The sequence below is a fragment of the Podarcis vaucheri genome, assembly GCF_965113315.1.
Source record: "Podarcis vaucheri genome assembly, chromosome: 16".
NCBI classification, from domain to species: Eukaryota; Metazoa; Chordata; class Lepidosauria; order Squamata; family Lacertidae; genus Podarcis; species Podarcis vaucheri.
In genome coordinates, this window is record NC_138754.1 from 24729000 (window position 1) to 24742692 (window position 13693).

General features: G+C 46.0%; 1 protein-coding gene across 4 annotated transcripts; it reads left to right on the forward strand.

Annotated features, from left to right (window-relative positions):
- Positions 1-356: 356 nt before the first annotated feature.
- LOC309521136 (synergin gamma-like) lies at positions 357-12748 on the forward strand. 4 transcript variants are annotated; one of them, XM_082203506.1, is made up of 8 exons: positions 357-412; positions 778-805; positions 3428-3482; positions 5680-5730; positions 6854-6950; positions 8318-8478; positions 9804-9917; positions 11647-12748. In XM_082203506.1, exons 1-8 carry the CDS (start codon positions 403-405, stop codon positions 11755-11757), a joined length of 627 nt encoding a protein of 208 aa, XP_082059632.1. In that variant the 5' UTR covers positions 357-402; the 3' UTR covers positions 11758-12748. The 4 variants fall into 4 exon arrangements, with proteins under 4 accessions (XP_082059632.1, XP_082059634.1, XP_082059633.1 ...); XM_082203508.1 differs by lacking the exon at positions 5680-5730 and having other exon boundaries at positions 360-412; XM_082203507.1 differs by lacking the exons at positions 357-412; positions 778-805 and adding an exon at positions 2159-2302.
- The last annotated feature ends 945 nt before the right edge of the window (positions 12749-13693 follow it).

Consider the following 13693-nt stretch of genomic DNA (forward strand, 5'->3'; position numbering starts at 1 on the left):
AAGATTAACATCTTGGCATGATCTGGCCCTCCCGGGAGCCGCACAGCATGGGGAACATTCTGTTCCTGGTTTGTCACCTTCCTTCTCCAGGAGGGCTCCTGTGCCTTTCAACACTGGAACCCTAGCAGAAATGCAGGATCCTTATGGCAGGGAATGTCACACAGGACAGACATCCGTCCTGCATGCGGCAGTCGAGTGCATCAGGGCTTAAAAGGACATGGAAAGTGAGCAAGAGATTTAGGGCAAGGGATCCCCAAAGCTGCTGCACACAGAGCAATGGGAGGCTTTGTAAACACTGTACATTTAAAGCACCATGTTAAAGTTTTGTGCAAACAAGTCAGGATGGAGGCTGAATAGAGGGGCCATTTAAAAGAGCTCCTAGTTTAGCACTCAGATCTCTGGATGAATGTGGGTGGTGCTGTGGGTTAAACCACAGAGCCTAGGACTTGCTAATCAGAAGGTTGGCAGTTCAAATCCCCATGATGGGGTGAGCTCCTGTTGCTCGGTCCCTGCTCCTGCCAACCTAGCAGTTTGAAAGCACGTCAAAGTGCAAGTAGATAAATAGGTACCACTCTGGCGGGAATGTAACCGGCGTTTCTGTGTGCTGCTCTGGTTCACCAGAAACGGCTTAGTCATGCTGGCCACATGACCTGGAAGCTGTACGCCGGCTCCCTCGGCCAATAAAGCGAGATGAGCGCCGCAACCCCAGAGTTGGCCACGACTGGACCTAGTGGTCAGGGGTCCCTTTACCTTTACCTTTACTCTGGATGAACGGAGGGTGCTTTCAGACTGTTGCTGTTTTCAGGTGAGATTCAGTCACTTCCTGACAAAAAGATTATACTTTTTGCAATAATGAAAGTTGTGGGGGAATGCACTGGAAACGGTGAGAAAACCCTTGTTTCGATGCCACATCATCTAAGCTCCCCAACATACAAATTAGAATGGATCTCGTTAAACAGCCAACGTCGTGCGATCTCACTGCAAATAAATAGCCAACATCGTCTAACCTCCCTGAAAATGAATCCGGATCGATGCTCAAGAAACTGGTCACCTGGAGGCACCAACAATCCTTCTATGCTACGCCAGGTTTTGTAGTTCTTATTTATTTTCCTACACCCTGTACAAATCACCTTTAAGGACAAGGACTCTCAAGGTAGCACACAATTTTTAATAAATGATGTAATAAAAGCATGTTAAAAACTACTGAAAACAGCTGCAAAATAAAAGAGTTAAAAACCAGCAACAGATAAACGCATTCTTGGCTTTAGCTTTTCGGAACACGGTGGACATGGTGATATGAGGCTTTTCCTATTTTGGAAATATTTTTTCGCTGCTTATCTGTGTGTCTGAATTCTTACAGCTAGTCGGAAAAGACATCTGGCTTTCTGTAAACACAGTGGAGCTCTTTGGTTTATATTCTTGTGCCCAAGTTGCCACCTTTACAACCTGGCTGTGCTCCTCCTCTAACAGCAGACAGAGCAACACAAATAATTTAGGCAGGGGAGTTTTTTCCTGGCAGGGAGATAATGTGTTACCTGCTTAATTACATCATGGTTGCCATTGCTTAAGACAGAATGCTTTGTTGGCAACCCTACATTTATATAAACCAAATATAACAAACATATTGAAGCAGTTCATATAAAAAGCAGTAACATAAGCATGCCTATATTATAGTTCTTCAAAGAGGAACATTAACAGTGCAATCCTAACCTAATGTCTACTCAAAAGTACAGTAAGTCCTATTGAATCCAGAGAGTTTACTTCCGGTCAAGCAGGGTAGAGAATGCAGCCTTAAACACTACACTGTGTTTTAAAGTGTTCCAGTTATTCAACAGACATTTAAAGCACATGATTTCCCCCGACAGAATCCTGCGAACTTTAGTTTCCTCGCAGAGCTAGAGTTTCCAACACTTTGAACAAACGACAGTTCCCAGCATTGTTTGAGAGAAGTCTTCTGCTTTCAATTTATGGTGTGGATCTGTCCTTAATTTATTGAGAGGAATGAATTTATTGAGTTATGGCAAACCTGGCGCCTTGTGAACTCTCACTCTGCAATGCGCTTGAGAGCCGCGGGAGATTACATTGAGCTCAGGTGGGAAAACTGGCCTGCTCAGAATCCAGAGTTTGTCAGCTGACTCTGGAGTAGCACAAAGCAAACTTCCTGTAGACGGTAAAGAATCCGCCAGGTTCCTGTTCAGTACTTTTCCTTTGGAGATAGGAATAAAGTCGTTTGCTTGCCCACATATCTCATCCAGAAAACACCTTTGAATTCCAGCTGCAGAGGACTTACCTGTCTCTCCAGGTAGGTCAAGGGCTTCTCTCCTACTTTACAGGAGTTTAAAGAAGCTGTGGATTTTGTTTCTAGGTGGTCTGACAAGTGTGTGTGTGTGTGTGTGTGTGTTGGAGGAGAGAGAAATTCAGAGCAATAAGAATGTGTAGTGTGCTCAAAACCCATGAAGCCATGCTTAATAGTTTGTTTTGTTTTTAAAAAAGCAGTAAGTGCTGCATTCTGGCATCCAAGAAATCTATCCCCTTTGGGTGTGGAGGAATTACATCAGCCTTCCCCAATCTGGGGCTCTCCAGATGTTTTGGACCGCAGTGCCCACCAGCCCTCGGGCAGGGATGATGGGAACAACAGGCTAAAACATCTGGAAACTGCCAGGTTGAGCGCCGGCTGCATTAAACACTCAGATGTGAAGTTAGCAGCCAGGCTGTTTAGAAGCGAGGGGAAAGCACACCTTTCAGCTGGCTGTCTGCTGCAAACAGCGGGAATTAGTGGCTGTTTTTATCTCCACACTCCTGTGTTTCCTTGAACGCTTAACAAACCTGCTGGGTAAGAAAAAAACTTTCGTGGACCTCTGCCTGCTTTGTCAAGATGCAGTCTTAAAGGTGCCAGTGGACTCTTTTGGGTTTTCTTTTCACTGCAGGAAAACCAGATCATTCTGTTCTTCTGTGTACATGGCCTTTCATTAAAGTCCTGGCCCATCTAGCTTAGTATTGTCTACACTGACTGGCAGCAGCAACTCTCCAGAGTTTCAGACAGGGGACATTCCCCGCCCTACCTAGGACCTTCTGCATGCAAAGCAGATGCTCTACCATTCAGCTACCGTCCTTCCCCTAAAAATGAATTAAGATCCTAGTCCTTATGGTTTTAAAAGTGGCAGAGTGTGCAGGGCAGATGCTCTACTACTGAGCTACAACTCATACTCCTCCAGTGTCTTTGACAGATGCACGGCACCCAGAAATATAGCTGGCAAAGCTTTCCCTGTCATGGTGACAAAGTAATGGGGAAAGATTCAGCTGTTACACTTATTTTATGTTAATCTGCCCATGGCCAGAGGCAGGAGGAAGAGGGGCAATGGTTGGTGAAACCCCGCCACCACTTACAGTTTACATCACTCTTAACTTCTTCCTCATTCCTGTCAAGGCTGATGAACTCTGAGGCTGCCCATATGATGAGATGCTTGCAGCAGATCCATAAGGTAAGGCTATTGGTGGCTATTAGCCACAATGTTCTCATAACTATAATTAAGGGACCCTGCACTTCTGAATTTGCTAGTACGCTACCGTCCCAGGTATGGTGACTGATCTGCCACTACAAGCAGAGGCGTATCTTCTCCCCCACCCTGTGGAAATAAGTTGGTGCCCTCCAACTGCTTCGGGCAACTATTTATTCAATTGATTAACTGCTTTCTGCATAAAGAGCCTCTTTAGAACGCAAAGCATAAAGTCAGGTGAAAACACCAATACATCACAATAAAATCCATAGAATAACCCTCAGAAGAGACCCAGTTAAACAACAGCAAAAGCCTATAATCAGTAAACCGCACCATCGTCATCTGTGCAGACTGGGGCTGATGGAAGTTGTAGTCCAAAACAGCTGGGGGGGACACAGCTGGAGGTATGGGACGTGGGTGGTGCTGTGGCCTAAACCACTGAGTCTCTTGGAGCTTGCCGATTGGAAGGTCGGCGGATCAAATCCCCGTGACAGTGTGAGTTCCCATTGCTCTGTCCCAGCTCCTGCCAACCTAGCAGTTCGAAAGCACGCCAGTGCAAGTAGATAAATAGGTACCGCTGTGGCAGGAAGGTAAACCGTTTCCGTGCATTCTGGTTTCCATCACGGTGTTCCGTTGTGCCAGAAGCGGTTTAGTCCTGCTGCCCACATGACCCAAAAAGCTGTCTGTGGACAAACACCAGGTCCCTCGACCTGAAGGCAAGATGAGCGCCACAACCCCATAGTCGTCTTTGACTGGACTTAACCATCCAGGGGTCCTTTACCTTTTTACCTTTTAGCCCGGTGTGGCTTATATGGGCAGTTTTGAGCCTTTCCTCTCTCCTATTCTTACAAGTTAAACCTATGTTCTGTTTTGCATTCCTCGTTCCTGTCCTTTGTCACTTTCTCCACTCCATCTGTCTTCTGGGACAAAAAAACCTTTCAAATGCTGATTGCAGGATTATTATCTTTACTGCCTGGCTGCGTGTTTGGCGTGTTTGGCATCTTCCCCCCTCTGCTGGTTGAACTTAGTCATTGCACCGGCATATGTGGGTCAGCCCTTTGATTCTTCTCAATTCTCTTGGGGACTCAGCGCCCTTCAAAGAAGTGTTCTTTATGTTCTTTGTGTTGCATAACTTTGGTTTTTGCTCACAGGTTCTGGTTTGAAAAGTGTATTGTTTTTCCTTCTCTGTGGCAAGCATCCAGTCTGGAGGGAGAGACGGCACTCATCATCTTATATGGGAAGCAATGGATTGGAGAAATAGTAATTTTTGATGTGCTTGAAGCCCTAAGAGAGGATTTTTTAAAAGCCTCCCTCAAATCTCTGTTTAATTCCTGCACATTCAACAGATGCAGCCAGGACAAAACTGGTTTTCCAACTCTTCTTTGGCTAAATGTTTGCTTTTCCCAAAACCAGTTTCTGAATGATTGGCTGGACCAGGGGCTCAATGTGGCCATCAAGCCCTGTTGTGTGTTTTTTGAAATGTTTAATCTTTTGGTTGTTGTTGTTAACTTTGTTTGCATTAAATATGTATTCTGTAGTTGACCACCTTTGTAATGTTTTATTTTGAAATATTTAGGATAATATTTTAAAAAGGTAAAGGGACCCCTGACCATTAGGTCCAGTCGTGGCCGACTCTGCGGTTGCGGCGCTCATCTCGCTTTATTGGCTGAGGGAGCCGGCATACAGTTTCCGGGTCATGTGGCCAACATGAGTAAGCCACTTCTGGCGAACCAGAGCAGCACACGGAAATGCCATTTACCTTCCCGCCGGAGTGGTACCTATTTATCTACTTGCACTTTGACGTGCTTTCAAACTGCTAGGTTGGCAGGAGCAGGGACCGAGCAATGGGAGCTCACCCTGTCTCGGGGATTCGAACCGCCAACCTTCTGATCTGCAAGTCCTGGGCTCTGTTGTTTTGACTGTATACTCTTTATTTGACTTTCTTCAGAAATGTTTGATTCTGGATTGTTTTACAGTATTGATATTTTAATATGCTGTAAACCATACACACACACACACACACACACACACAAAGATGAGGGACATTAATAATAATAATAATATGGCCCTTGAGACTCTCCCCAGGACACACCCTGCCCCATGAACAATCTGTCTAATGTTGAACCTGACCATTGGTCCATCTAGCTGAATCATCCTGATTGGCAGCGGTTTTCCTTTCCAGGAGATCAAGATCCTTCTGATCACTTGCTTCCTGAGATCCTTTCAACTGGGGGTACCACAGACTAAACATGGTGTGGTCTGTAGTGCAGGCTGCTTCTCCCTCTTTGAGTGCTTGGGTTTAGTTAATGCTACACAGTCTGTAGAGCCTTGAAGGCTCCTGTGAGCACACAGGGATTCACCAGAATTTCCAGGCTCAGCACACCTGTGAAACACGTAGCCTCTTCATCTGGACTCTCCATAGGACACACAAACACCTGCTCTGCAAACTCCTTGAGTGTTTTCGTCTGGCTGCAATGGGCATTTGCATTCTGATAATGCTTCTTGCTTGACTGAATAGAGGATGGAGGAGGGTGTCTGAGAGTGCAGAAACTAGCTCGCTTTATAAAGTGGGGAAAAACCTTCATTGCTTCCCCCACTTTTGGCAAAGCTTCTAGCCCTCAAGGCAGTTGCCTTAAGGGAATGAGGCAGATTTAAGTTTTCTTAGAGAAAAGTGCCCCTAAATTGCTTCCAGGCAATCCTCTCTACTGAGTGTTCATTCTGACTTTTTGGTGGGGTGGTTATAAGATGTTGCACCAAGCAATTCTTGCCCCGTGCTTTTTCCGCGTATTTCCCCGTCACTTTCCTTACTGCAAAAAGTGTGATTTTTATTTTGCGGGAGAAGAGAGTTTGGTGCACCAGAGTCTACTTCAGTAGCACAAGCTGAATCTGCTGATATGCTTGTTCGATCCACTGCTAAAGCAGCAGCTGTCTGGAAACACCCGAAATAAAGGAAGAGGAGGCAGGAGTAGGGTATTAGCATGTGTGGCTAAGGGCTGAAACTGCCACTTTTATTTTGGGGAGAAAAAAAGAAAAAAGAAAGAAACCTTTATTTTTAAAGATGCCAAAGCGTCATGCAGTAGCTAGCAAGCTTCTGAGTCCAGCAGAACTCTTCATCGGGTTGGATATTAAGCAATGCAGGAATGAGGGAGAAAGCTGACTTTCTATTGAAACTACAATGTCTGCATGGTTCAAAAGCTCACTTTTGTCACATTGTCTTAGGAGTGTTGCTGTTTGGATTGCTGTGATGACTGCCTGCGTTTCAGAGTTTGCTGTTGCTAGTGATCCAGCTCTGGTGTGCAGAGATGAACATACCAAGGACTTTGGTTGCAGTATCTCTCTCCCTCTTTCCCCTGTAGGTATTCAGCAATGCCAATGAAATCCTCGCAGGCATCAGTCAGCCATCTGTGTGCAGCGAGGTGCTGCTGTCTGCACCAGGGACTGCATATATCCTGGGTATGGTATGGATTTGTGCCTATAAAAAAAGGCCCAGTGTCACAACCTCTACTGCCTATTGGTCTCCCTTTTCCGGAACTTGGGGGGCTGTTCAGTGAAGCTGACTATTAGAAGATTTGAGACAGACAAAAGGCAGTAGTTCTTCACACAGTTATGGAACTCGCTGCCACGGGAGGCAGCGGGGGCCGAGAAACTTGGATAGCTTTAAAAAAAATTAGACAAATTCATGGAAAAGGCTAACAAATGGCTATGCTCTGCCTTCATGGTTGGAGACAATGAATAACAGCTGCTGGAAAGCTCAGGAGCAGTGATGTAGCGTGGGTTGCCAAGGCCCGGGGCCACGTGGAAGGAAGGAAGGAAGGGAAATGGATGGAAAAGGATGGAATACGCATGCAAATTCAAATGCATTCGCACCACCCAGGAGATTGCAGCTGTAGAAATAAGAAGACTCATTTTCATTGACCGGAGAGGTCACTTCCTGGTTCACATGGAGAAGCTATTTTCATTAGACCCCAGCTAGGGAAGTACACAGCTGTAAGAAGAAGAAAAAAGGGATGTGGGTGGCGTTGTGGTCTTAAGCCACTGAGACTCTTGAGCTTGCTGATCAGAAGGTTGGTGGTTTGAATCCCTGCGACGGAGTGAGCTTCCATTGCTCTGTCCTAGCTCCTGCCAACCTAGCAGTTCGAAAGCACACCAGTGCAAGTAGATAAATAGGTACCGCTGCAGCGGGAAGGTAAACGACGTTTCCATGCGCTCCGGTTTATGTCACGGTATCCATTCCACCAGAAGCGGTTTAGTCATGTTGGCCACATGACCTGGAAAGCTGTCTGCAGACAAACACTGACTCCCTATGCCTGAAAGCGAGCTGAGTGCCGCAACCCCATAGTTGCCTTTGACTGGACTTAACCGTCCAGGGGTCCTTTACCTTTCTGCACAGCTGTATTGAGACAGCACCAGGTGATGAAATTTTGCTCCCCTAACAAATTTGCAACCGCCCCTGTAGCCCCTCCCCAATGCTACACCGCTGCACAGGAGGAGAGGGTTCTTGTTGTCCTCCTTGTGGGCATCCCATAATGGGCATCTGGTTGCCCATTTGTGAGAGCAGGATGCTAGCCTAGATGAACCACTGGCAGCCTAAATTTGCCGATAGGCAAGCTGGATCTTACCCACAAAACAGTGAACTTTGGGAAGTGGCTGTTGCAGCAAGGCTTGCAATATGTGACCTGAACCCTCAGAGGTGATATCCTCCCTCGCTAATTCTTTTCTAAGTAACTCCACTCCACTGGTTTATGCTTGTGCATGTGCAAATCTATATCCCAACAGCTGCAGAGGACGACTTTCCTTGCTGTTTCTTTTTTTGCATCCAGGGTTGTCGGAAGTGTACCGGGTCTCCAAGCGCTTGGAAGAAGGGATGAAGGCTCGGAAAGCAGAGAGTGAAGCCCTGCTGCATTGCCTGCGCAAGGTGGATCTGGCCTGGAACAACCTCCTGTCCTTTCTCGCCTTTGGCCATTCTGTATTCCAGATGCTGGTAAGGACGTCTTGGGACACGGGTGGCGCTGTGGGTTAAATCACAGAGCCTAGGACTTGCCAATCAGAAGGTTGGCAGTTCGAATCCCCGCGACGGGGTGAGCTCCCGTTGCTCAGTCCCTGCTCCTGCCCACCTAGCAGTTCAAAAGCACATCAAGGTGCAAGTAGATAAATAGGTACTGCTCTGGCGGGAAGGTAAACGGCGTTTCCGTGCGCTGCTCTGGTTCGCCATAAGCAGCTTAGTCATGCTGGCCACATGACCCGGAAGCTGTATGCCGGCTCCCTCGGCCAATAAAGTGAGATGAGCGCCGCAACTCCAGAGTCGGCCACGACTGGACCTAATGGTCAGGGGTCCCTTTACCTTTGCCTTTAAGGACGTCTTAGTGGATACATGAAGAACACCTGGAGGCAAGGGCTGGCACTGACCCCACCTCTCCCTCTGCTTGGCTTATTTGGTGGGTTTCTCTCTGATGACAGCTTGTTTACATAACCTCAAAAAATTCTCCAATTAAAACAGGGAGGTCCTAAGGAACAGCAGGACATTCTGGGATGCAATCAGAAACTGGGATGGCTTTTGTAAACCCTGGACTGTCAAAACTGGGACACTTGGAGGGTCTGTATTTATTTGACCTGCTGAGGCTTGGTCAATGGCACTCTGGGAAATGGTATCATCATTCCAGTGGTGAAATAAGCAGCAGCTTATTTATTTGTCCCTTAGGAAGATAGAAAGCTGTCAAACAGAACTGGGTCATCTAGCTCAGGAATGTCCACACCATCGGATCATTCTGTTCTTCTGGGTACATGGCCTTTCATTAAAGTACTGGTCCGTCTAGCTCAGTATTGTCCACACTGACTGGCAGCAGCTCTCTGGGGTTTCAGGCAGGGAGTCTTTCCCAGCCCTACCTGGGGATGGTGGGGATTGAACCCGGGACCTTCTGCATGCAAAGCAAGTGCTCAACCACTGAGCTACAACCTTCTTCACCATCTCTCTCAGCATTGCTTACTCTGACTGGCAGTGTGCCTCTTCAGAGTTCTGAAGAGCTGTTCGAGAGTGGAATTTGCTGCCAAGGAGTGTGGTGGAGTCTCCTACTTTGGAGGTCTTTAAGCAGAGGCTTGACAACCATATGTCAGGAGTGCTCTGATGGTGTTTCCTGCTTGGCAGGGGGTTGGACTCGATGGCCCTTGTGGTCTCTTCCAACTCTATGATTCTATGATTCTATGATCCTTGACCAAGTGCCTGGGTTGCTGATTTGGCCTTTGGGGGAGAGAAAGCCAGGTTCTGACACTTTGGGTGCCCCCCCCCCACTGTGTTGACTTTGCTTACAGAATGTTAACCTGCTGGAGCCGTCTGGTGAAAGTGACTCTCGCTTGTCAGCTTCTGACCTTGCACCCGAACCAGTCTGTGGGGTTTGCCTAACTGAGGTGAAGCGGGAGCCCCAGGTGAACTTATTCATTTTCTAATTTGTTTCACACATGGAATGGGGAATCTGTGGTCCTCTAGACGCTGGTGTTAAAAGTGCCAGACTAGGAGACCTGGGAGAAGAGACAGTGGAAGAGGACTGGAAGAAATTTAAGGACTACTTGCAAAAATATTGTAAACTGTATGAATGTTAGAATGATGCAGGATATAAAAACAACATGGCATTAGTAACTTAGTGGAATGAAGTATGATAATAATCTGAACTATAAAAATTATGGTGAAATTTGAATAATATTATGTCAAGATTAAATATCTAAACATCTGACAACAAAGAGTAAAACTGGTGACATAATAGTTGAACTGTATAATTAAAAAACAAGTTTTGAGAGAAGGTGAAGATTTGCTGAATATGATTTTAAACGAGAACACAGGAAAGGGAGATGCGAGGAAGTCAGAAAAGAGGGTTATGAAATTTAGCTTATGAAATTTTACTTTATTGTATGTTTTTTATATGATTTTTTCTTGTTTTATATGTATTTTTTCATTTTGGTGATGGTATTCTTTCTTTTGTTGTTCTTGGGTTCTGTACGTGTATGGTGTTCTACTGTTTAAAACCTTTAATAAATATTTTATTAAAAAAATAAAAATAAAAGTGCCAGGCTAGGGACTTAAGAGAGCAGGGTTTGAATCCCCACTCAGCCATGGAGCTTGGGCCAATTGCTGCCTTTCAGCCAAACTACCTCACAGGGATGTTGTGGGGATTAAGTGAGGAGTACCTTGTACTGTACACTGCCTTGAGCTCCTTAGGAAAAATGGTTGGGATGTGATTATAATAAGCATGTCTATTCTTATCACCGTCACGACTACTACTATTTGGTAGTAGTATTTTAGTTGCTTGTTATCCAAATGTAAGGGACGTGGGAGGCACTGTGGTGTAAACCACTGAGCCGCTTGGGCTCACCGATCAGAAGGTTGGCGGTTTGAATCCCCACAATGGAGTGAGCTCCCGTTGCTCTGTCCCAGCTCCTGCCAACCTAGCAGTTCGAAAGCACAGCAGTGCAAGTAGATAAATAGGTACCACTGCAGCGGGAAGGTAAACGGTGTTTCCGTGAGCTCTGGTTTCTGTCACAGTGTCCCACTGTGCCAGAAGCAGTTTAGTCATGCTGGCCATATGACCCTTAAAGCTGTCTGTGGACAAACACTGGCTCCCTAGGCCTGAAAGCGAGATGAGCGCCACAACCCCATAGTCGCCTTTGACCATCCAGGGATCCTTTACCTTTATCCAGATTTTAAAATGACCATAATAGTTGTCATTGTTAAATTTATTGCCTTCCCTTCACTGGCAGGTCCCAGGATAGGTTACATCAGCTTAAAATGCAGAATTAAAAACTGTTGAAACATCACAGTCAGAGGAATACGGTGGGTCCTGAAAACTCACATCTCAGGCGCTCAAGGCTTGTTTAAAGAAGAACATTTTCAGCGTTTATTGAAAGCTGGAGAATGAAGGTGCCAGGCACACTTCTGTGGGGTACAAAACAGAAGCATGAAAACAGAAGAACACCCTTAACAGCCACAATAAGCTTTGGCAGCACATCTTAGTCTATGAGATGCCATGGGGAAAACACAATTCTGTAACTGGCATTGAAAAGATCTTAATGAAGGTTTCAGGTGGATCACACTGGGAAGGGTATCCTGCAGACAGGGAGCCATGACCAAAAAGGCCTTATTTATTTTTCTTTGCCTTCTCAGGTGAGTTCTGGAAACTCAGATCCTATTATGTATGAAGGTAGCTGTTATCATGCCAGCTGCGCCAATTTCTGGCTGAACTGTGTGGAGGCCACTTTGCCAGGAGGGACGTGATTCTTTTTTCTCTCCCCCCCCCCCAACTTTCTGAATGTACTCCAGTCGTCAGTTTCTTTGGAGGTTAAGAAGATCTGGAGACACAAACAGAGACTTTTGGAAGGCTACAGAATCATCTCCCAAGGTTTCATTTGTGGTGGGAAGTATCTTTGGAGAGACAAAACAAGATTGCGTGAAACCAGACTTGTACTTTTCTGTTCATCAAAACAATCTTGTTTTTTAGGATGCTTTAAAATGTGCCCAGGAACAACCTGTTTTCTAATTTATTTCGAGCACTTCTCTATCTGTATTCTGTGGTTTGCATCCAGACTAAATCAGTGGTGGTTCATCTACGTGAGCATCAGTGGGACTACACAGAATCTTTTTGCACGGTTGATGTTGTTGGTGAAGCTTCTACCTCAAGTGACAGCTTTTCGGATCTTCTGTGACTTTTTCTGCCCACCCAACCAAATGTCTGCTAGATGTTTTGGACTTCAATATATAATTCGGTATTTGAAAGATTGGTATTAGTAATTGTATTATAATTTGGTATTGTTATAATGAGGCTGTTATTGGATGGTAATTGAAAATTAATAACAATTATTATCAGCCTGGTGACCACCAGAAGTTTTACACTACAACTCTCTTCAGCTCCAGAACCATGCTGGCTGAGAGTGATGGGAATTGTACTGTAGTTTAAAACTTCTGGTGGTCACCAGGCCGGACTAGGGCTTAGCAGGGTGAGACCTGACCTGGGCAGCCACGATTTACATCCCTGGTATCTTTGCTCCATTGCCAATTGTATGCCATCTTACTTTGGTCCGACTGAATTGAATTAGCCTTGCCCTTGGGTAAGTACGTAGCGTGACATTTGCAACCAGTATCGCCAAATAAAGTCTTAATGCAGGTCAGTAGCCTGAAATAAGGTGAGGGTAAAGAAGTCTAAGGAAATACTGTAAAATGCAAGCAGTCTTTTATTTTACTAATTAAACATATTGTTCAATTCTATTAATATAGGTGCTCTGTGTGCAAGTCAATTGATGAGCCTAATACTAGTTCTGCTGGCTTGCCGGCCTGCCTGTGTACTCCTGCTGGGCTACACCCTGCCAAGCCACACAGATCAAGGAAGGAAGGAAGGAAGGAAGGAAGGAAGGAAGGAAGGAAGGGGGTAAAGGAGGAATGGGCAGCCAGGCAGGGGACAGACATGCTGCACACTCACATGTGCCCCCTTGCTCCTCTGGGAGGCAAGCCAGAAACAGAGGGTGGCACCCGGCTGGGGGGAGGTGGCAGACTGAGGGAGGGAGGGAAGCAGGAAGGGGGGCAGGGGAATATTGAGGGTGCTGTGGCCCAGAAGAAAATGAAAGGTAAAAAAGATCTTTTCAATGCCAGTTAGAGAATCGTGTTTTCCCCATGGCATCTCATAGACGAAGATGTGCTGCCAATGCTTATTGTGGCTCTTAAGGGTGTTCTTCTGTTTTCATGCTGCAATGCATTTGTGCCCCACACCTTCATTCTTCAGCTTTCAGTAAACACTGAAAAAGGCACGCGGGGGTGCTGTGGGTTAAACCACAGAGCCTAGGACTTGCCAATCAGAAGGTAAGCAGTTTGAATCCCTGGGACGGAGTGAGCTCCGTTGCTCAGTCCCAGCTCCTGCCAACCTAGCAGTTCGAAAGCATGTCAAAGTGCAAGTAGATAAATAGGTACCACTCCGGCCAATAAAGCGAGATGAGCGCCGCAACCCCAGAGTTGGTCACGACTGGACTTAATGGTCAGGGGTCCCTTTACCTTTACCTTTAAACACTGAAAATGCTCCTCTTTAAACAAGGCTTGAAGACCTGAGGTGTGAGTTTTCAGGACCCACCGTATTCCTCTGACTGTAATGTTTCAACAGTTTTTAATTCTGCATTTTAAGCTGATGTAACCCACCCTGGGTCCTGCCAGTGAAGGGAAGGCAATA